The sequence below is a fragment of the Pan troglodytes genome, chromosome 4, assembly GCF_028858775.2.
Source record: "Pan troglodytes isolate AG18354 chromosome 4, NHGRI_mPanTro3-v2.0_pri, whole genome shotgun sequence".
Taxonomy (NCBI): domain Eukaryota; kingdom Metazoa; phylum Chordata; class Mammalia; order Primates; family Hominidae; genus Pan; species Pan troglodytes.
The window spans coordinates 156,451,781-156,475,332 of record NC_072402.2 but is presented as its reverse complement, the minus strand read 5'-3'; the positions used below and the strand labels follow the sequence as shown (position 1 = coordinate 156,475,332).

At 37.6% G+C, this 23,552-nt stretch overlaps 1 protein-coding gene across 31 annotated transcripts in view; it reads left to right on the top strand.

Annotated features, from left to right (window-relative positions):
* The window catches only part of EBF1 (EBF transcription factor 1), a 402,216-nt gene that overhangs the window by 316,280 nt on the left and 62,384 nt on the right, over window positions 1-23,552 (top strand). For all 31 annotated transcript variants that reach the window (XM_063811625.1, XM_063811629.1, XM_063811624.1 and 28 more), the window contains one exon: window positions 4,264-4,390. In XM_063811625.1, the coding sequence (XP_063667695.1) occupies window positions 4,264-4,390 (127 nt within the window). The remainder of the gene's footprint in view (window positions 1-4,263; window positions 4,391-23,552) is intronic.

The window sequence follows — 23,552 nt, the reverse complement described above, 5'->3', positions numbered from 1 at the left end:
CTACTGTTGTAATAGTGTAAGAAACAGTGACAGCCTGAACAGGAGAAAGAGAAGAAGCAGAGAAGAGCCAGTGGGGCCCAGTTTGGGGCAGAATCAATATGACTGAAGAAAAATAAAGGAAGAAAAAGAAATAATGATAACCTCAAGTTTTCTGTTTTGGGTAATTCAAAGGCTAACATTCCTTTAACTGAGACAGGAGACACAGAAACAAGAAATATATTTACAGGTAGTAAGATGATAAATTTAGCTTGGGTCATGTTGAGATTGAGATGGCAAGAAGACTTATTTGGGGAGATTCTGTTACTCTGTTGCTAATAAAAGTTTGATGCTTAGCCAAAGAGATCAAGTCTACAAGTGTAGATTTGGAAATCAGTTTAGCTGAGGTGGCTGAGCTAATGAGTGAAATCAAGAAGTGCTAGGCAAATAGAGAAAAAAAAAGAAGACAAAACTTGTGATATTTCTACAATTAACAAGTTGACAGAAAAGTGGAGCAAATGAAGAAAACCAAAATAATCAGGAATCAATGAATAAGAGAAGATATCTGGAAAATACTTCTTTATAGGTATAAGAGATTGGTTTTCATCCAAGTGTTTCAAATAATATTAACTTGCCTGACCATCAACTTTTCTCATCTGAAATACATAAACCACAAACATGATTTTAAAAAATTAGTGAACATGAAAGTGCTTTGGTAAACCATCAGACACTTTGCAAGTCTTATGTCTTATGATTATTGTCTCATAAGAAAATGGAGTGTTCCAAGGAAGGGAAAGAGTAGTGTCAGATGCTACAGAGTTTCAGAAGAATATTTATTTCTAGCCCAAATTGTTTGGCTTGTAATTTAAGGAAGTTAAGTCAAAGAATGAATCTGTTCTCTAATCACTTAGAACAGTATTTACCAAAGTAATGGGGCATGGGTCCTTGGTAGTACAGGAGACATTTTTAGATTTGACACAGACATGAAATAGAACTGAATCACACTGTGAGAAAGTTAGTCTCCTTTTGGTTTCTCTTTTCATCACTCCTTTTGTTTCTCTTTTAATCTTTGTTTTATTCCATAATTATGATTTTTATTGAAGGGATAAAGTCTCAGGGCAAAAAAGTCTTTAATATTTAACACTAGCTAATCAGCCTTTTCAATAAATTCCTTCAGGTTGTCAACAATATCTAGCTATAATTTATATTAACTTCAAGATTAATATCTACAATACCTTCTTATTTTGCAGTTGATATCAGTTTTCCAATTATGGTAGTGACATAAAGTTTTCTTTTAAAATAAGTTTTTTAAATAAAAAGATAATCACTTTTTAAATTATGAAGTATGTAATTGTATAGGTGGTATATAGATATGACAAAACTAAGAAAGTGATATTCCAATGATGAAAGTTTGAAAAATTTAGACTAGCCCTCCCTCCTTCTGTTGCTTTGAGTGGCTGCCTTGGGTTCAACCAGGCTGGAACAATGTGTGAAATTTATTTTGTGATTTGTGGGTCCGGAGTTCTACACCCTAGATCTAGACCCTGTCCCTCCTCTAGGATGTTGGGTCAATTTTCGGAGCCACCAGACATTTCTAGATTTTTGTGTCCTTATCTGTCAAAATAAGAAGATTAGCTTTAAACTATCACTAACATTCCTTCCAGCAATAAATTCTACAGTTCTTTGAGTGATTAGTAAATAAGCCTGTGCTTTCAAATTGATCAAAGTTAGCTAAAATGTTTTTCCTCCATAAGCATCAATATCATGTGTCAATGCTAGAGATTCTTCCCAGACTAATATTCACAGCTAGGAAAACATCAACAAATTTATTCTCTAATTATGATTCAGATTCTACCTCATCTGTGAAGGACTGTTGTTTAGAAGGAATCTCTGCTTTAGTTAGGGCAATTAATTAAAATTGAAAATGAAATTGTAAATGAAAATTTGTTTGCATTTCCTGAGCCTAATGCTTTATGCTAAAGCCTCACTCTCAGTCTGTAGTTTTATTGCAGTCATATCTAATCAATTTATAAAGCCCGTGAATTTTGTTCCTCGGTATAGCAACTCATACATATTAAGTCCCTATACTTAAAAAGAATCTTCATCCATCTATTTACTAATATCTTTCCATCTTTTAAAATTTATTTCCCCTGAGAACAAGGAGAGCAGGTGAAGTGTTTTCTAACTGGCTGAAAGTTCTTATCAGTATTATTGTGAGTTAATGGTACTCTATATCCCAAGTATGTGTTAAAATTAGAAGCATACCTTCTATTTGAAATATAACAACATGGAACATCCTTCACCACCAAAAGCATGGCAAAGCTCCAGGCAATAAATGAAAAATGGAGAGAGCGTAGGTACAGAAAACACACACACAAAGTCTTTGGATCAGAAAAAAACTGAGTTTGTTACTACCTTTAAAAAGTTTCTATATGAACAATTTTTTTCTCTATGATTACAAAGGAAGTGTTTGTCCCGTGACTTTTTTGAACTGCATCAGTGTTGCCTTTTGCTCTAACTTGCTATGACAAGGGTAAAGTTGCTTATGCAACAACTTAATTTTAAGATTCTGTTTTCTCACCTGAAAAAAAAGCATAAAAATACAGTCATTGTTCTGACCAAATTAGTGTTTGTATGTAAAATATCTAGCAATGTGGTAGATACCTCCTGGGTACTCTACAAGTTTTAGTTCCCAACATTGCAGTAACAGTGTCTCAACAATTAACATGCTCTTGATTTGGGGAAGATCATCTTTCACTGCCCTTCAGAGCTTCTTTCTTCTTATTCTCTCTACATTATTAAACTCGATTTCCTGATTTCCATGCTCACAGATTACAAGAGCAAATTAGAAGGTGCTAAGAACAACAGGAAAACAAAAAGACAAAGAAGCGGAATAAAAGAGAAATAATTTCAAAATCTTAGAAACCTGGAGCCATTTAGTACAGGGATAAATAGCTCTTCATACCTCAACAGTCATTTAGGGCTTTTTTATATTACAAGATATAATACAGGGTATTTGTAATTGCTAAGTTAAAATGGTTTTTATGCAGATATGACTTTTTCTTGTTTCAAGAAGGAACATTTGATATAAATTACTTGTGGGCTTTAGCAATAACAACTTTCTCAAATTATTTTCCCTAGGACTTGGTGTTAGAACAGTTTATCCAGTCAGGGACCCATTGGCCGCATCCAGCCTCTCATGGTGTTATCTGTGATTCTCTGGGCAAAACACTCAAACTGGGCCTGGTTTGCACATTGAAATAAGAGCCCTTTCTAAGTTATCCCCATGAGAACAGCACAAGCATGTTAGTTTAAACTCATGTATACTGTATAAATTATCCACTGTATGCAGTGGACTCAATACCACAAATATTGAGCTAACTGCATCTGAAAGGAGTCAAAGAGTAGACAATTGCAGAATCCCATAGAAAGAGAACATGTAGAATCCAGCACCATCAGAGGTCAACCAGTCAAATACCAGGGCTGGATTTTTCAAAGAACCAGATAATGCCAGTTTTATGGCCATTAATAACATTTTAGTTATGTAAACAAAGATAAGAGTAATACAAAATAAATTCTGCTTCATGGTGTAATCTGATTGCCAACAGAGTTCAGAAATGAACTTTCTCATTGTGCACGTGGCATTGCATAATGGACCAGTGATCATTCCGCAGCCTCCCCAGCCTTCCCTTTCCCTTTCCCTTTTATGGAGAGTCCTTAGTTCTGCCAGATCCATAAGCTATTCCAGGGAGGCAGATTCTTTGCTTTCCCCTGTAAAGCTCTTTGATTGTGCCTCTGGTAGTTAATACACCAAATGGTCTTCAGGAGTACTTCATACGTGCACTCCGCAGCTAATCACAGTGCCTTGGCCTGCTGTTTCCCTACCTCTGTGTTTTCCACATGTTGACAGGCTCAGTTCAAACACCAGGCCCATCAGCTTCTGGAGAGTCATGGCAAAACTCGGCTCTGATTTGGGTGTCTGCTTCAGAGATTTTCCAAAGGATATCCTGTAGTAGATAAATCATTTCATTAGGCCAGGTTCCCTGTTCAAACCAGGAAGCAGAGGGCCTGCCATGTAGGAAAACCCAGATAATATTGTTATGGCTGTACTCAGAGCATTTGTAAATATTGTTGTCAGTGTCTTTCACGCAGGTTCCATCAAGATTGGATTTAAACATAGACAGGTTAATTATGTGTTTTAAAGCTTTGTTTATGGAGAGCTATTAGGAAGACTGTGAAGTTTTAACTATTGCAATGATAATTTTTCCTCCCAAATGTCTCCTCCAGTTGATCACTCCTCATGCCATCCGTGTGCAGACCCCTCCTCGGCACATCCCTGGTGTTGTGGAAGTCACACTGTCCTACAAATCTAAGCAGTTCTGCAAAGGAACACCAGGCAGATTCATTTACACAGGTAAGAACCACAGCACATGGTGAGCACAGAACTGCCGTGGTCTTGTGGGGTCTTTCCCCTTATCTTGTCTGTATAAAAGCATGTATTTTATTTTAAAATCTAGTTAAAGCCTGCTTTCTTTCTTCATTTTACCATATGTATGACCAAACATGGTGCTTCTATTATTGTATTAAGAATTCTTCTAGGTGTCCATGTTGAATGGCACGTTCTGTTGAAATAACTGGTTGGACACCTAAAGATGCCACATGAAAAATAAGAGAAGGGGAAAGAGGTGTAGCTAGTCCTGAGTTTCTGGATGTTAAGCCACCTTGTTAGGGTTTGTTGGCTTTATGGAGTAGGTTTGTGCTTTCATGAACAGTACGTCTTTCCTCTAGCCTGTTCACGGCACTTGTATTACATACAATTGGTAGTTTTCATATTTAATTCTGGGTTGGTGCCTTCTTTCCAAGTATGCTGCATTTTTGTCCTCCCAAAACAGCCTTGGCACATGGATCCGCCTTGCGGCAAGAAGCTAGGGTTTCAGAGTGAATGTGAATTCCCTCCCATCAGACAGAGAGAACCAGGCAGCATCTCTGTGGAATGACATCAAGTATAAAGGCTGAGTGCCCAATGTGTACGCTAAGAGATCCCTAGATTGTGAAGTGCAAACCAAATACCCAGGGATCTTTTACAATTCACATTCTGCTACAGTAGGTCTAGGTAGAACCTGAGATCCTGTTTCTTAAGCAATCCCAGGTGAGGCTGATGCTGCTGCTCAAAGAACCACAGGTGGAGTGCGGTTCTGGGCCCTCTGCTTAGTGTCAGTCATCCTTGGATAGTGGTAGCTGTCTCCACGAACTAGTCCCAGGTTTCCTTTTCCATTCAGTAAAAGACCACAAGACCAGATTAAGTACAGAGCGGAAGTTGCTTTCACACAAAGAGATAACAGAGCAGTGAAGGGATAACAGTTAACAAATTGTAATTATAACCATACAATTAAGTGGACGAATTTTATTTTTCTGTGACATTTTACTTCAGAGCATCTTTCCCTTGTATTTCAATATTAGAAGTAAAACCAAACGTACCTCTTAGTCACCCAGTTTCTCTCTCTCTCTCTCGAAATTATAAAAACAATTAATGCATCCTGACCCTTGGAAATGCCTCCCAGCCCTTTAAACAAAATGCAGGTTTGGTGCCTGCCTGACGATTAGTTTTAGTTAATTGAAAATTATAGGATTGACCCAAGAGGAAAATTTTGTTTGCACTCCAATCACTTTTACAAATTAAGGAAAATTACCACAATTTTGTTTAGCTAAGGTTTCACACTGAGTTCAAGAAATTAGCTCAGCCATCCCAACAAAGTCAGCACTTTGTTAGTGAGCACTTGAAAAAATAATAGTCTATCTGGAGTTTTGTGGTGTATACAAACGAAGCATAGAGAAAGCTATGATGCTTTATAGAAGTAGGCCAAGTGTTTTTAATTAGGCTCATTGGTTCAGCGTAAGTTTTGAAGAACAATCAAACTAGCAGATTAGCTGTTTCTTTTAAAGCTAGGATTTCTTGCCATTCATTTTTCCCATGAGAACTTCCACATAGCAGTGTGTGTGTGTGTGTGTGTGTGTGTGTGTGTGTGTTTTACAAGTCTCATTATGGGGCTGCAGGAAAAGGACCAATTGAAACTTCTGATACTGTAACATTCCCCAGCATCATTCCAATGGATGGGAGTTTTTCACAATGTTCCCCACTGAACTCGGTGTTCTGGAACATATTTCAAAACCACAGAGGCCAAATGTTTTCTCTGAGAAGTTTGGACTCTGTTTTTGGCCGAAAACATTAGGCCTCGCTGGCTGCTTATTTACTCAGCTATTAAGAACAAGAAAAGGAGAAGAAAAAGAAGAAAATGCTTGTGTGGTGGGAGGTACAGGAGGCAATCAGGCATGGTTTCCGCTTTGGTGACAACGTCCCTGCCCATTAATGGTTCCATTTTGTGGTCAGGTCTCATTTAGAAGAAATTATTTTTAATCAGTCTTCAACAAAATATCCCCTAGAGCCACCTGGCCATAAAAGTTAGAAAAAAAAATCACCCTCATTAAATTACTTAAGTTCTCAAGAGAAAAGAGCTAGGGATCCATCATTATTTGGAGTTTTTTTTAAACACTAAAAAAAAAAATTGCCATCAGTTTAAGAAATCACATCTTAGAAAATCTACATCACACTGGAATTAAGAAAAAAGTGTTGGATTTTCAAGTCTAGAAAAGTAGTTAAGGGTAAGAGCAATAAGTTGGCGCATATGCACGTGTGTACATCTGTGGGAAATTTAAGGTATGAAAAAATGCTTCTGGTGATCTGGCCTCAAACTGTGGGCACCAGACAAGAAGCCTTTTTTTTTTTTTTTTTTAAAGTATTCTAGGAGAGAGTTCTAACCTCTCCCCATATCAGAAAAATAAAAATCTGAAGAAATTGGCACAATGATTTCCCCTCTGGTATAGTTACTTGGCTGTTAACAGTTATTGTGACATCACATCATTTCTGATGAAAGGGAATCTGTGTTCATTGGTGACCTACACATGGACCTTTTGATCATTAGCATTAAATGCCTCTACCATGCGTTGCTTGTTCATGGCTGGGGCTACTGGCCTCTGTGATTTACTCAGTTTACCTCTGCTGTCACCACTTAATAGTAAGGGTATAGAGATGGCTCATAAAACCTCTCTGTTCTTTGTATCCAAACAACTGCTCAGATCATTGCAAATGTACAGCACCCCTCCTTTGTCCACCCACAGAAGTTCACACTTCATTTTCTTTAACATCCATAGTATTTCAAGATGTGAGGCTTGGTTTTCTGGATTGGGTGAGCTAACCCTCTTATTTGTTAGTGAAATATCACTTGGAATTTTTCCCTTGAAAAATATTATTGAGCTGAAAAGTAACACCCCAAACTAAGGCCTTATTGCTGTTTTTAAAGTATGCAAGAGAGAGTTGGCATTTGTAGATGTAAATGTCTCTAAAAGTCCATAACATTAAAAAAAAAGAAAAAAGGCAGGAACAGCATGGCCTAATCTATACTAATAAAGGCAGACCTTTTGGGGAGGGAAGAATCTGACCAAGCACAGATTGCCTGCAAGCTGGCTCCCCTTGTAAGGATGGTAAGCGAGCATACATCTCTCCCTCATTGGTTCTTCAGACCAGAGACGCACGAGGAATCCATAGCTGCTAATGTGCCATGCCCTTGTGTTTGTCCAGTCAGAGTCACAGACTCTGGAAAGTGAATCCTGACTGGATTAGAAGCAGAAAAGCTCAATAGCACTTTCTAGATCTTACTTTATTGTGTCCAGTTATTCTTATGTAAATGTAGGGCAAGGCTGACTTTAATTTTCAATAAATGTTTTCTAAGAGAAGGAAACAAAAACACTATCTAATCACAGGATTGATTTCAAAGCCCTATTATCGTTTCTGGTCAGTCCAGTGGGAATTAAATCCACTATAACCTCACTGCCATGTAAGGGCTCTCCCTAATACCTTTATTATTCTCACAGCTTGTTTTCTTGCAGGTGTTACATCTTTAAGTGACTTGGATCTTTTCGAATCGTGATCTCTCCTGCTAAGCCCTAAGTAGCCTTGGAAGCTAATAAAAGACTCTTAGGCACCTTTAGCTGCTTCTTCAAAGTTTTTGTAGTTGGTTTTCCTGATAAGAAGCGGCCAATTCCAAATGCATGTGTTGCCTTCATTCTAGTTATATTTTCTGTAAGAATTTTCATATATTCTCGGGGAATATATGACTGAAAGAATGGGACACCAGGACAAGGTTTGAGCAGCCTAGGGGTACCCTGAGAGCTGTATACCACCTGACCCCCCAAAAGTTGGTGAAAACCCTGATGAATGATCATCTAACAACTCAGATGTCTGGTTAGGTCACTTATCAGATCTTTTCTACCACTAACTTTTCCAATTCCAAACATTTTTCACCCAATTTCCTGTTCCTGTGGAAGGACTAACCCACATTCCTGTGTATTAGCCTGTGAACTAACTTCGAAATGAGAATTCTTCGTGGAAATACTTCCTGTTTGTACCTTGTGCCCAGAATAACTCCACATCCTTTGCCAATGCATAACACATTGCTTTGCACATAGGAGGGGCTATTTTGTCTGCATATGCTCTGTGGAACTTGACATCTTTTACTATGACTTTTCAGTTTTCCGTTTTTTCTCCCTATCCCTCTTATTTTCTTCTTGCTCTCCCATCTCTCCTATCTCCCTTTCGCCTTCCTCTCTCTTTTCTTTACTCCCCTCATCCTTTCCTCCCTCCCTCCTAAGGGGATAGTACCTCGCATACTGATTGACTGCTTAGGTTCAAGATGATGGATATAGATTGAATTCTCAGATCTACCATTTACTAGAGAGGTTATCTTTGGGACATAATATGATGCCTCTAAACCACAGTCACCTTATCTTTATAAGGAAATAATAATAATACCTTGCTGGGGTTGTTTTTAGGATCAGGGAACCATATGTAAAGTTTTAGAATCATGGAACTGTATTTAGCATGAGGCTAGATACTAGTAGTTTCCATTAATAAATGGTGGCCATTATGATTCATTCCTTTGTTTCTGAGTCCCTACCAGGAGTAACTATTTTCCATGGATTGTTTATCATCCTCGTCATCTCCCTAGAAATCTAAGAAATGTCTTTTGGGATTTTTAGTAACACAACTATAGGCATCAGTTTAAAGAAACAAGTAACACCTGTCAACTCCAAATAAAAGGAGCAAAGTGTAAATAAAGTAGCAAGAAAAAGAAATGCGTAAGTGTAAATGTAATAATTTGCTTAAAACAAATATTTTTGCAGGAATGCATCACACAGCTAATATTTTAATCAGATACTCCTGATTTGTGAAGTTCTCTGGTGTTAACTTTTTTAGGGAACAACACATGCTTGTTCTCTTATTTCCATCTCAGCCCCTCCTCTGGAGGTCCTAGCAACAGGAGTACAGCCTATCACCAACTGTCTTCAAAATATTTAGATTATAATCAGCTTCAACTCCAGCTTCCAGAGTTTTCACCAGAAATCTCTGTTTCTCATTCTTGGAAACCTCCTCCACAAAATAAAGGCTGCCACCTTAGGCTTGAACAAAGTCATCGGTTTTAGGGAAGAAGTGGAGAGTTTGCACCTAATGGATCTCCTGCACTTTAGTCTTTTCTTACATAAATTCTTTGTCACAGTACGCTTCTGAAAAGCCACTTTCATGTCATTACCCTGCAGAGAAACCTTCCCTCTTTGCTCACTGTATGTAAGACGTAGCCCAAGTCCCGATGTTTGGCTCACTGTGCTCTGGGGCTAGGGCTTATGATGCTCCAGTCAAACCAGTTTCCTTGCTGTGCCTCCAGCTCACTTTAGCTACTTTGGACATGGTGATTCACCTGAAGGAACCAGTTCAAACTCTTACCTCTCTGAAGTGTTCTCTGACCGCTGTGGTATAGTGGACAGAGCCCTGGGCTGATAGCAATGAGGCTTGCGTCGTATCCCAGCCTTGCTACTCGCTAGCTATGAGACAAGTTGCTTACGTGCTCTGGACTCCAGTCTCTTCATTGTGAAATGAGTCAGTCGGACTGACTTTGGTGCTCCCTGTAACTCATCTTGATTGACTGGGAGAGTCTCTGTCCTTGAATCTCTTTTGTCCCAGGTGCTAAAACCATCCCATTCATCATTCACTTCCTTTTGTCCTTAGCTCTCTTGTTCTGTTCATAGGTAGACAAATCATAAAAAGTCCACAAGCTTCATGAAGAAAGAGAAACTCTTCCTCAATCTTATTTTATACACTGTGTTGAAGGGATTTGGCTCAGCATTTTACTTGCAATAGGTGCTAATCATTGACATATTGCCCAGGATCAATGGGTCTTCATTGATTTTTGTCCTCTGGATAACATGGAATGTAAATAAGAGCTGTTAATTAAGAATCTGTCCCTTTCTACTTGAAGTTTTACATACATAGAACATAGTTTCTTTAAATGAAAAAATGAGATTTGGCTTATATTATAAATTTCATTTTCTTATCTGTAAAATGGAGCTATTTTAATAGTACCTTCATCTAAGGAGTAAAAGGGTTAATGTATGTAATGCAATCCTGAGAGTACCTGGTCCAGTGTGAGTGCTCCCCAAAAGTAAGTGAGAAAAGCAGATAGTGGGTATATATATTTTTGAAAATCCAAAGAATTTGTCATTAGAGTTTGATGTTATGTATGTGTCAGCTTTGATTATGAGTAAAGACATTGTTTCTTTCTAGGCATTAGAATAGGAATAAAAATACCTGTGTTCTGTTCTGATTTTACCACTTCCTTTTGTTACTTCATTCATTCACCTCACAAATGTTTGTGGATTGCCTGTCTTATTCTAGGCAATGTTCTAAACCAGTTCTAGGCCAAGTCCTGAAACAGTGTTAAGCAAAACCAGACACAATCCCTGTTTTCTTTATTCTAAAGACTAAGAGGGAAAATGGGTATTCATAAGTTTACTATTTCAAACCTGGTACGTGTCCAGAAAGAAACAGTGCTTTTGATCAGCACATAATAAAGGAGCCCTGACCAGTCAGTTAGAGATATTTCTCTACAGGAAAAATTGCACAAGCTGAAGTTTGAAGGATGACAAAGAGCTAACCCAACAACCAGTGAAGGGTGGGGGTAGCATGGGGTTAGGGAATGAGCCTTCCAGCAGAGGGAGCAAATGAGAAGGCCCTGGGTGGGAGGAAACACGGTACCTTGGACGGCTGTAAGAATTGCAGTGAGGCTGGAAAATCAAGAGGGAGGAGGAGAACTGTGAGACAGAAGGCTGCGAGAAGTAGGCAGGGACAAGGGTATGCAAAACTTTATAAGCCATGGGGAGGAGTTTGGTTGTTATCTTAAGAACAATGGACAGTTTTGAAGTGTCTGAAACGACAGGTGGACGTGACCAGGTTTACATTTTGGGAACAAACTAACTCTGGCTTCAAGAAGCATAGGAGACCAGAATGTATCTTGGAAGGCCTCTTAGGAGGTCATTGCAGTAGTCTGGGAAAGAGATTTGGTGACTTTGATTTGGGTGGTAATCAGTGGAGATGGAATGGAGTGAGAGGAATCAAGAGGAATTTAAGAGGAAAAATGGAAAGGACTTGATGGGTCAGATGTGGGGATGAGGGAGACAGAGGGGTTAAAGCTGCTAGATTTTTGTCTCCCTCAACTTAAGGGATGGTAGGGCCATCACTTTTCTGTGCATCCCAAGGATCTTGTGAATATCAATGAAAAAATGGCCATGAAAATATTTTGCATAACGTAATATTCTATACATATGTTAATTGTTATAAAGACAAGCCTAAGCAAACTCAGAAAGAATTGGAGAAAGGAAGGCAAGAATGTGTTTTCTTTTTTGTCAGATTGTTTTCACTTAGGGATTCAGCTGAAAGAGGGCTGGGTAGTGAATACTTGACTAGCAGCTCTGCCTTAGCAGTGTCCTAATTGGAATAGACCCAACAAGAAAGAAAAATTCACAGGCTGCTCCTGTCCGCATGTCTTAAATATTACTCCAAATGAACCATTTACACACAAAGAAAAGAATTCAAGGCAGAGGGAGTGTTTATTCTTTTTGCTTTTGTGATACAAAGGGTAAGTCCCAAGCCTCTCCTTTTTTTTTTTCCACAACATATGATTTTTCCCTGATCAGATGTACGCTGATGTGATCAGTGATTCTGAATCTGCTGGCATTTGTACAGTTAAATACTGTTGGTGTCATAATGAGAACAACAACAACAACAAAAGTCACTGAAAGTAACCATTGTACTTCCGTGACAGCTATAAAATGAGAGCCATTTCTGCAAAGAATAAAGCTGATCTGAAGGAAGCATATTATTTTGCATATTTTACATATATACTTTCCAAGAAATATGACCTTTATTTCCTATTTGGAGTGGAGTGTAATCAGGACTTGAGTAGCCAGTATAACAGGATCATTAAAAGGGATATTTTCACTGACATTAGAGGTCTAAATGGCCACGAGGCCTTATATACAACCTTGGCTTTTTCCTGTCTACCCAGAGTTAATAAGTGATAAGGCCGGGAGAGAGATAAATCACAGAAATCCCTGTCCAAAGAAAACATATTGACTACAGCCAAGCAAATAACAGACCATAACCAACGGTCCCATTCATCATTCATGTAATAGGGATATAAAGTATTTCCTACCAATGAAACCGTACAGTAGGAAGAAGCAGATAAGCTGGTCCAATCTAAGGCATGAGATTTGGTTATTAAGGAACATGAACTATTTGTCACATGGCTTTAATCTTAAGATGTGTTGCCATTTCTAAACTATAAATTTCTGGTAAGGGATTAGAAAGCTATTAACAATAAAGGTAGGAACTGAGCTGTATATGTATTCTTGCCAATGTAATGCAACACTGTAAAGTTTTGAACCTCTAATCTTTTTAGTATGATATAACATGATTTGGTTTTCAAAGCCAATAAACTATTTGGAAGTATTCAAGTTTTCATTTTTTTTAAACCGAGCATCATGATAAATTAACCCTTCAGCTTTTGACTGTATATCTTGAAATTTTCTCAAATATTGTGGAATAGGAGTAGGAAGTGGAACTCTAAATTTCTTTTCCTCTTTTCCTAAGATGTATTCCAAATGTTTGATGGAGGATTATTCGTTTTACTTATCTGTGTTTGCAGTGATGTGGATGCCAGTCCTGTTCATTGTTAAAGTTAACGAAGAGACGTGGGACCCGCTAGGGCATTCACTTTTGTTTTTCATTCTTTACTGCAAAGTTATGCATATTGATTTCAGATCATTTAGGAAGCACCAATAAAACATAATTAAAATAATATTGAAATTGCTTACATTCCTACCAGTTTCTTGTAACATAAACACTCAATAAATGTGAGCTATTAATATTGTTTAATGATATATATTTTGCAGTATTTTTCCTATGCATATATCTGACTTATTACCATAATAGTTATATCTTACATCATATTATTTATCTTTTTTCATTTAAAAATACATAAATATCAGGGAGTTATGAATTTAAAACAATTTTTAGTCATTGATAATCATCTTATGCCCCAGCAGAACCTTATACTGAGATATATCATTATCTTCATGTTAAAGCATAGCCCCCTGGAATTTGGTTTCTCCTCTCTTTTTCTTTCTGAAAAACCCACAGCACAGGGTCAATAAGTCCTACACCTGGATTATTTGGGGTCAGGATCTGAAATTTATCAGCCATCCCCAAATGAGTGGGTGTGTGTTGCTCCAAGGACCCAGTGTCCTGAGAGCTTGGGAGCGGCTCCCAAAAGCATTTAGCTATATAGTGTGGCACTGCTTCTGTTTTCAAGCTAAACAACCTCCAAGGTAAATGAATTCCATAATCATGCTCCCCTGCTTCCCGGGACCCACCACGTGCTGTACTTTTCATAAGTTAAAATGGAACTCATCTAAAACCCTAACGATATCTGAAATGTAATCAAATCCAAAATTGTAACAAAAAATAGGTAAATGTAGGTCCCTCTCTGATCCTCCGTAGGCCAGCAGCATTTCTTGCTAGAGCTTTCAGCTCCTCCTTTCTCTCCTTGCTCTTCTGGTTTTCCACTCCAGTGGGCTTTTGATATTTGTTGACTTTTCTCCTGTTGTTCTCTCCTATTCCACACCTTTTTTTTCACACTAACTCTATCTTTTCTCCCAGTCTTCTTGTTCTCTACAATTACTAAATGTAAAGCAATCCCCACCCCCACCCCCTGGTGCCACCCCTGAGAATCTGTGTAAGACAAGCCCTATTATTAGCCTATTTTTAACACCAAAAAACTCAGGTGAAGTGACTTCCTGGGTTATTTAGTAAGTGGAGGAGCCAGGACTTGAACCCTGGTGAAGGGTACCAGAGCCTGCACTGAGTAAGCCTCCTGGCATGCTACTTTACCTTGTTAATTTATGGAATTACCTGATTCCCTGAAATGAGGTTGTTGGTGATGGGAGAGTGGCAGGTATTTCTAGGACACGTGAGTTCTGACAGGAACTGGAGCCTTAAGTATTTTAACCAAATTATATAATTGTGAACATAATGCATACTTATATGGAAGATTTTTAAAATACAAAAAAGTATGAAATAATGATTATCCATTATTTCATCCCTCAGGGATAATCACTGTTAATGTTTTTGAGTACTTACTTCTAATATAGAAACCATATAGAAGGAAGAGACAGATAAGCTCTCACAATCTAAGGCATGAGATTTGGTTATTAAGGGACATGAACTATTTATCACATGGCTTTAATCTTTAAGATGTGTTGCCATTTCTAAATTATAAATTTCTGGTAAGGGATTAGAAAGCTATTAACAATAAAAGTAGGAACTGAGCTGTATATGTATTCTTGCCAATGTAATGCAACACTGTAAAGTTTTGAACCTCTAATCTTTTTAGTATGGTATAACATGATTTGCTTTTCAAAGCCAATAAACTATTTGGAAGTATTCAAGGGTATTCAAAGAAGGTACTAAAAAATACTCCTATATTTTTATCAGCAAGTCACAATAGGTTTATATAGTTTTGCATCCTGCTTTGTTGTTTATATTATACACTACACATTTCCTCTGTTAGTTCAAATTCTCCCTGAATGCATTTTGGTGGGTGTATAATAGTCCATCTGATGGCTGCACCATAATTTGCTTCATCATTCCTCTATCATTGGACAGCCATATCTTGTCTTTTTTTAGAATTTTTAACATCAGCTATGCCAGAATATAGTGTGATTCTGAATATATGGTGTTCTCCCTTTTTTCTAGTGAAGTTTTGGGCTTCCAGAGCAAGTTAACCATATACATATTTATAGATACCAATACATTATCAAATGTCTACTTACAATATTTCACATATAAATTTTGTTACTTGTACATATCTAATATCACATACATAATTTACAACATTTACAAATACAACTTCTGCATTTTGGGTTTCCACCCTTAATCAAACTTTTTCAAGTCATTTTTTCCATCAGTTGTTTTAAAAAAATCAAAGCCAGAGCCATTTTTCTCCCATTATAGTCTCTTCTAAGTTGTTTGTGATACACCTCTTTTTAAATCTATGCATGGTGCTTTCACTGGAAGTTTTTTTTCTCAGCCATAAGTAACCATTAGCAATATTTTTAAAACCGATATTTAAAAGGCTTGTTTTGAGGAATATTTGTAATGATAAGAGGTCAATCTCCTTAAAAAGATACTACATTTATATTAACTTTCTAATCCTTTTTGTCTTGACTGACTTCTGCACCTCCGTAAGCATTACTAAACCACCATTGATTATGATTATTTCATGCCCCTACCGATTTAAAGTAACATAATTGAGAAAGCATCTTGCTTTAAAAATACTCAAATATTTAATGAGAGAACTTTTTTGGAGGGCAGGGGATCTGCCCATATATAGTTCAGCATGCTGATATTTCTTTCCCGTTGCTGGGCCTCAGCCCTGTGCAATCCTTGGTATGAGTTGAATTATCTGTACCACAAGTCAGATATTTTTGACTTGAATAAAGTAGGCTCACCCTTTTACATGGACCTCATATTATTCAAGGTACTGAAAGTGCAGGTGGAAACCATCCCATTAATATCAGGCCTGAGTTTTTCTGCAGTATCTCTCAATGGTGAGAGGTAGACAGAAACTGGCACTCCCTAAATCATGAGCAGAAACAACAACAGAAGAGCGACTTCCCCTCATACCCACTGCTGTTGAACCTGGCACATGTAATTGTTCATCTTTTTCCTGTTAACATCAACTGTGGTTAACTTCTTTACATCACGGGTGGAAGGCCTGACTTGCTAGGCGTAGCCACCTGGGATCAGCCTCGGTGGTTAGCTGCAGGAAGCACCAACTCCCAGTCATTATGGAGTTAATTTAGATCTTTGTTTAATGCCAAAAATATATTCACATTTAAATATCTGCACAACATATGGCCTTCCCAGTCATTCTACACACGTTCATCATTTCCTTTTAGTTTTAATTGATTTTTAAAATAGTCAATGAGGCCAGGATGACTCTTTGAGCTTGTAGCGAGGTTTAGATGAAGGAGTGCCTCTGAATAATCTGTTTTCAGCAAGCTTGTAATTCTCATAATTCTCTACTTTTTTAAGACTAGAAAAATGAAACATTTGCATTGGTTAGCTCAGAAGACATAGGAGGGTTATCTAAAGGTTTAGAAATTTTCCTTAATAAAATTACTAGCATCAAAGCAAAAAAATTGTTGTGACTTACTGGAATGTTCTGTATCGGGGGTCAAAGTACGGGCCTGACTACTGACACTATGTGTCTCTTCTTCATCATAATGTTTGTAGAAACAAGTAAATGTACTTAAATGCATTTTTATAGTTGACAAAACCTTTCTCATTCATCAATTCCTTTTTGTTCTTTATGAGGAAAGACAGGTACTTTTAGCCCCATTTTCAGGTGTAAAAATGAGGTGTAGAAAGAAGTGAAGCGGTTCACTTATGGTCATTTTAGCCATCCAGTGATGGGTCTGATATCAGATCTGTATCCTCCAACTAGTTGATTATACCTTTCAATATCTTAGATTTTTATACCTACCAAATGGACTTATCCCAGTTTTACTCCACTTTTTAGTTTTCTATGAACATAATTCACTAGTTAGACTGGGGGCTTCTAGAACCTCAAGCTGCCTCCCCAGCATTGACACTTTGAGTACATGTAGTTCTTTTATTGACAGCGCTATCACCAGCTGATACAATCTGAATTATTTCTTTGCTTCCTTGTGTGTAGCCTGTGTCTCTCACTAGATTATAAGCTTCCTGAAGGCTGTGTCCTTGTCTTTCTCAACCAGTGTATTCACAGTGCCCAGCACGGAGTGAGATGCAATAAATATTAGTCAAATCAATGCATTAAAAAATGTGTGAAGGAATGACTGACAAATCTGACCTTAAATATATGGGATGTGAGTCTTCAAGATAATCTAGTTGTCCAAGTTGTTGATGTCTTTATAGATGGTGAAAACAAGGCTTACAGAGTTTTAAAGACTTGGCTAAAGTCTGTCAGTTAGTGGTAGATATTTACACCAGATTCCTTTTCTTCCACCTATCAGCCAAGAGCTTGTCTCCACACTACATATATTTTCCTTAGGCTCACCTAGTTATAAAGAAACTGTGTGACTATAGAGCTCTAGAATCATGACAGATCCCAGTTTGAATCCTGGCCCAAATTCTTGCCAGTTTCTTAACCACTCTGAGACTCCATTTTTCTCATCTGCAAAATGGGAATGAGAATGTATCACAGGACTGCTGTGAGGATTTGATAAGGTCATGCATATAAAAAGCTTAGTACAGTGCATGGCATACAGTAAGTGCCTGATTAATGGTGGATCTTATCAAAAGAGCATCCAAGAGAACAGTTGCCTGTAATTTTGAGTTTTAGAGTTGGAAAGGTCCTCAGAGATAGCCTGGACCAATCCTAACATTTTGTAGAGGAGGCAGCTGAGGCTCAGATAAGGGAAGGGTCTTTCCCAAACCAACACAGGATGTATTTGCTTACAAAACCAGAGCAGATCACATATAAATGGATTTACTAATTATTTGTGAATAGATTCCCAAGTATGCAAATATATAAAAACATAAAATTTTTGAATGTATATGAAAATCAATCAACAAACATCACCATGGTCATTTGATAAACTCTCTTTATTTCTCTAATTTCATGAATCTTTCAGTAAACTCTCAAGGAAAGGGTGAGGTGGTATAGACGCTTAATTCCTTGGACCTTCCAATATGTGATATGTTTACAAAAAGGGTGTCATGGACATCATTATTCTGATTTGTTTACATGCTTTTCTGTCTGTTGACAAAAAAGAAGGGGGTTTTCTTGACCTCTGAGTAAATCAAAGCCCCGCAGAAAAGCCAAGTGCCATTTTCACTGTGGGTGAAGTGGAGTTACGCAATTTAAAGGCATGTCCTTTATCTCATCTTTTTGTGGGAGCCCACTGTAAGAGCAGGGCATGTCAGACACCAGCACATTGTTGGAAGACCTCATTGGAACTGGTGGATCATATTCCCTGGGTCCATTTGGGGAGGGACTTAGTGGGGTCCACCCAAATATACTGTCCCCTGCTGCACTCTTGTAATTTAATGCCCAGTGGAGACTTTTGGTGAAATTCCCTCTTGGCCACAAAATGTCTGTGGACCCTCCTTTGTGCCTCAGTCCCCTGGTGGTCCTTGAGGAGATAAGATGTAAATGCCTTTATTCGGTGATCTTCTGCTTAGTGGGTTTAGAGGCAAATCATTAAGGGCCAATGAGAGAGAAATACTTGCAAGATGATGGTCATCAGGGATAAGATTAAAACCTGCCTGAGAAGAGATCTGTGCTGTGTTCCTGGCCCAGTGAAGTTACTGTTTGTTTGATCCCCGACAGGAAGGTTGACTGGCTAACAATGAATGAGTCCAGAAAGTGTTGTTAGGATTATACTGCGGTTAGAGGTGAGGAGGGTATCATTCAATTTTTCCATGGCATATCCCAATTCATAAAAAAATTAGCTGGGTGCAGTGGCTCACGCTTGTAATCCCAGCACTTTGGGAGGCCAAGGCAGGCGGATCACGAGGTCAGGAGATCGAGACCATCCTGGCTAACATGGTGAAACCCCGTCTCTACGAAAAAATACATAAATTAGCCGGGCGTGGTGGCTGATGCCTGTAGTCCCAGCTACTTGGGAGGCTGAGGCAGGAGAATAGTGTGAACCCAGGAGGTGGAGCTTGTAGTGAGCTGAGATTGTGCCACTGCACTCCAGCCTGGGTGACAGAGCAAGACTCAGTCCCAAAAACAAAACAGAACAAAACAAAAAATCAAGATTGTATTATATAAGGGATTTCTGTTCTAAACCTTATTTGGGGCTTGTGTTAGGATTCAAAGAAAAGATTTTGTTTCCAGGCCTTCCTAAAAAGGCACTCAATTATTGGTGAAAAGCCAAAAAGGGCCAGTTGTCCATTGATGCTACAGGTAATGAGTAGAGTAAAAAGTAAAATATATCTATTCCCCTTTTCCAACTGCAGCTAATTAAGGGTAGCTCATTTAAAAACAGACCTAATTTAATCTCTAATATAAGTATTCAATTAAAGTTGTTCCCGCTGCTTTCTTCTCAGAAGGCTGCTTTATACATTTATATATGATGCATTTATGGTGTGAATCCTTCTAAGGATCCAGGTGGTAATAGAAAAGTGCTTTCAGGACTTCATAATTGCCCAAATTAAATAATATGTATGTAAATGGGGGTTGGGGTATAAATTGTGCACTGCAATGCTATAAGGAATTGAGCCCCTATATCCTGCTATCTTTTAGCCAACCAGAATAAAGTACTCCCCATTTTATTCTATACTACTTAGAATAGTTTATTGCATTATTAAGTACATGTTACAAGAAGCACATTGTTGTTTAAGACTCATTGATTTAAGTAGAACTATTCTTATAAAGTTCCATAGGCTTTTACATAAAAAGAGAAGAGCCCATATAAAATTATAAAACCTTAATGTAATAAAACAGCCTATAATATAATATTCTCCCATTTTCTAAAGAAATCACCAAAAATTTTTAATGAGTTTATTAGAACTACTGTTTGTGAATCCTGGGATGTCATGTCTAATTAGACTTAATGGATTTAAGTATTTCTTTAATGAAATCTCTAGCTTAACTCACCAGGATTATATTCCTTGTCCTCCTGCCCTTCAAATGATTTTACTTTATTTTTATTTTGGGTGGCATTAAAAAGAAATGAAAGACTATGATTCTGCCTCATTCTCAGATGGATATAGTGAAAAATACAGTGCTTATTATGAAGTTAATGTGAATTACCATGTAATTACCACTGGCTGCACTGTAATGATTATTTAGTTACCACTGAGCATTCTCTGCCAAATAACACACATTATTTCATAGGAAGCATAGAATTAACTCAAGTCATCCCGGAACTCGGGGAGAGAGTATATTCCTGATCTCTTTCGTTGAGTGTAGGCGCTGCTAATGTTAACATCGAAATAATCAAGCTTGGAGCAAACCGACAGCAGAACAGGATATGAGTTTACATGATTTGATTTGCTGATGTTTTAAACACTTAGCAGGAGACAGCTATAGAAGCCAATTAAATCTCTCCAAGGTGCATAGAGTTATCTCCTTTGTGAGAAACAATTTAAGGGAATTGCATTGGCCCTTTAACTGAGCGGAGAAAAAGCATTAGGAATGAAATTTCAGATGCAAAGTGCTGATCAATCCTGCCTCTTTTTGTGTTTTTCAGCTTTGTGCTGTTTGGGCTGTTGCTATTTTAAAGGATTTGCACTTTTATTTTGCAAGCACAGGGTTATGTTAAACTTTTCTTTGGCTATTGATTATGACGTGCTTTAAACAAGGCATTGTGTCTAAAAGAGTAAAACAAAAACAAAAACAAAAAACATGTCAGTACATTCTGTCCCTTTCAGATACTGCATCTTATTTAGTGTACCGGAATTCCCAGTTTAAAGTAATCACAAAATTTATGGAGAAGCGGATAAAAAAGGTTGTAAAATATCGATTTGAGGAAAATAATAACACAACTCATCTATAATAAGAAGAAAAATGAAGCAATAATTCAGGGGGTATCGAGCGGCTTGCTGCTGGGAGTATTGATCCAGTCCTTTACGGTATAAGATCGCACCTGAGATTGCTCTGAAAGAAAGAACAGCATTCCTTCGCTCATTATTTCTTAGATACTATCGCCTTGTTACATGGGTCCTGCAGAGTTGGAATAGTTGCGGCTGGGAGAGTGGGACCTGCAATAATAATAATAAATAAATAAATAGCTCAGAAATCTATATTGCCTTAAAGCCACCATGCCTGGTCTTAATAACACATTGGCTCTGGTTTTATAAGTTCTTCATTGCCTTATAGTAGCTAATGACAATTCCTATGTTGTGTGGTTCATTTAGGGGCCGAACAGATCTTCATCTTATATGATGGGTTCTCATGTTTGGAAGGAATTCCTGTCTTGGCTGTTGTATTTCTTGTTAAGTCACTAAATTGAAAACAATACACTTATGCCACGTTGGGCCATGGAAAATGTTGGCTTTTGCTTTAATGGGGCATTGTTTTACATTTTAAGACAATTTTTGGACTCAGCAGGACTATGATGGTTCCTGAGCAAAATCTTTAAATAAATTTGGCCTGAAACTTTGAAATTCAAGTTCGTAAGTCATGAATTTCTGATTTGTGATAACCGTGAATTTATTAATTCACCTAGAATTTCTAAAGTCTTAAAGGACAAATCTACTTGGCAATGTACTATCATCACAGTGAGGCCTTAAAATGGCAGACTGTATTTCATTCCTGAAGAATTCTAGGTTCTTTTCAGACTTTAAGATGATCTTACAAGTAGTATTGAGGAAACATGAATATTTTGTTGTCACATTATTTTTTTTTGGAGGGGAGGGTGAAATAATATTCAAATTCCAATTTAATTAAAACATTTTGAATAGCTATTATGTTCCAGGCATTTTCTATGTTCTGTAACCCAGAAAGGTGAGGTTCTTGCCCCCAAGACACCTGTATTCCAGTGAAAGAAGGCAGGCAATACACAAGGAGGCAGAGAAGATAATAATCAGATTGGCAAAAGTGTTAAGAAAGAAATAGGGAGGATGATCTGGTACAGTGCAATGAGGGGAGCTAGAGGACTTCTTTAGACAGCCATGTGTACCTTAGAATTTGTACAGTATACAAATGGATAGCACTGTAAGCCCTCACAGCATCACCCAGGTACACTTATTTTTATTTCCAAGCATCTGTGGACTTTCCCCAGTGCTTACGCTATGCTATCATTTGCCCAGAAGATTCACTCTCCCTATCCCCATCCCCCAGCCACTCTGTGATCATTATCTAGAAATATGAGCCGTACCAGCTGACTATGTTCTCAGTAGATCAAGCTTCCTGAAATTTCAATAAGCATTGATTCATGTCATTGTAGGAGATCCTTGAAACTGTTGTTTCTGTAATATCTGTCTCTCCCTTTCTGACTCTAAAAAAATAGGTCCATGGAACAAGAGGCTTATGCCTGGTGTCAATAAAGGCGAATAGAGGGGGAAGGATGGAGAAGCAGAAAGAATAAGACATCTAACTATCAAGACTAACTCCCAAAATAGCTTTCAATAAACTGCAAAGCACACTGCTCCTTCTTTATCCACATAGTAAGATTGAAAGTCGTCACTGAGTCTTAAACTGTGAATATTGAAATTGTGAGATGTATGGTACATTTAGTGGAGACGTTGGTGAAGTGCACAAGTCATTTTAACTTTGTCTTTTAATTTTCAAGATTTATTGGTTCCAAGGGAAGAGAATATTTATAAGTGTTTTAGGTATTCACAAAACATGTAGTTGCCAAACAGTGCAAAGAATGAAAAGAAATCATCATTATGAAGCTGGATGATTCAGGAAATGTGGTGATAAATATGGGAGTGACAACATATTATCTCAGCCTTTTCAAGCTCCACATTTTTGAGTCATGATTATCAAGTGTATCACTGCAGGGAGTATGCTAAGTCAGTTTGGAGCTAGAGGAATTTTAGTTTTAAAAGAATAACCACGCCATGTTTGGGAAGTACAAATACAGTAAATGATGTCACGTCATCTCAGTTTGAATAAATATATATTGTATAATTTGCTTCTGTCTTTTAATTTCTCATAATGAAAAGAAAGTGGCAAGCAACATGAAAGCAATTAATTGCAACAATGATTACTTAGCTTCTTGGTGCCTGAATTAAAAAGAATATTAAGATTACTTTTCTAATAGCTCATATGTTTTTTTAAAAAAGTCATTGATGTTTTATAAAGGGCAGGTGCATTTGAATTGTCCTAAAACACTAGTTTTTCCCTTGTGGGCAAACAGATTGTCAAAAGTCAACTGTTGGCCATTCTGCTGGTTGTTTCATAGTGTAGTCTCAAATTCAGGAAGATAAATGTCATATCCTAGCTAATCTATTGTAATCCTTCTCTGTTGTGTGCTTCTTTTGAGACAGGCTGATTATTGAAATACAAACTTGTGACTGTCACTGTTATTTTCTTACGTGTATAAGTCCTCTCTCATCAGCCCAGAGCTTTGTATTCAGCAGTACCCAGTAGATGTTAAGTAAATGAATGGATCAAGAATCAAGACCT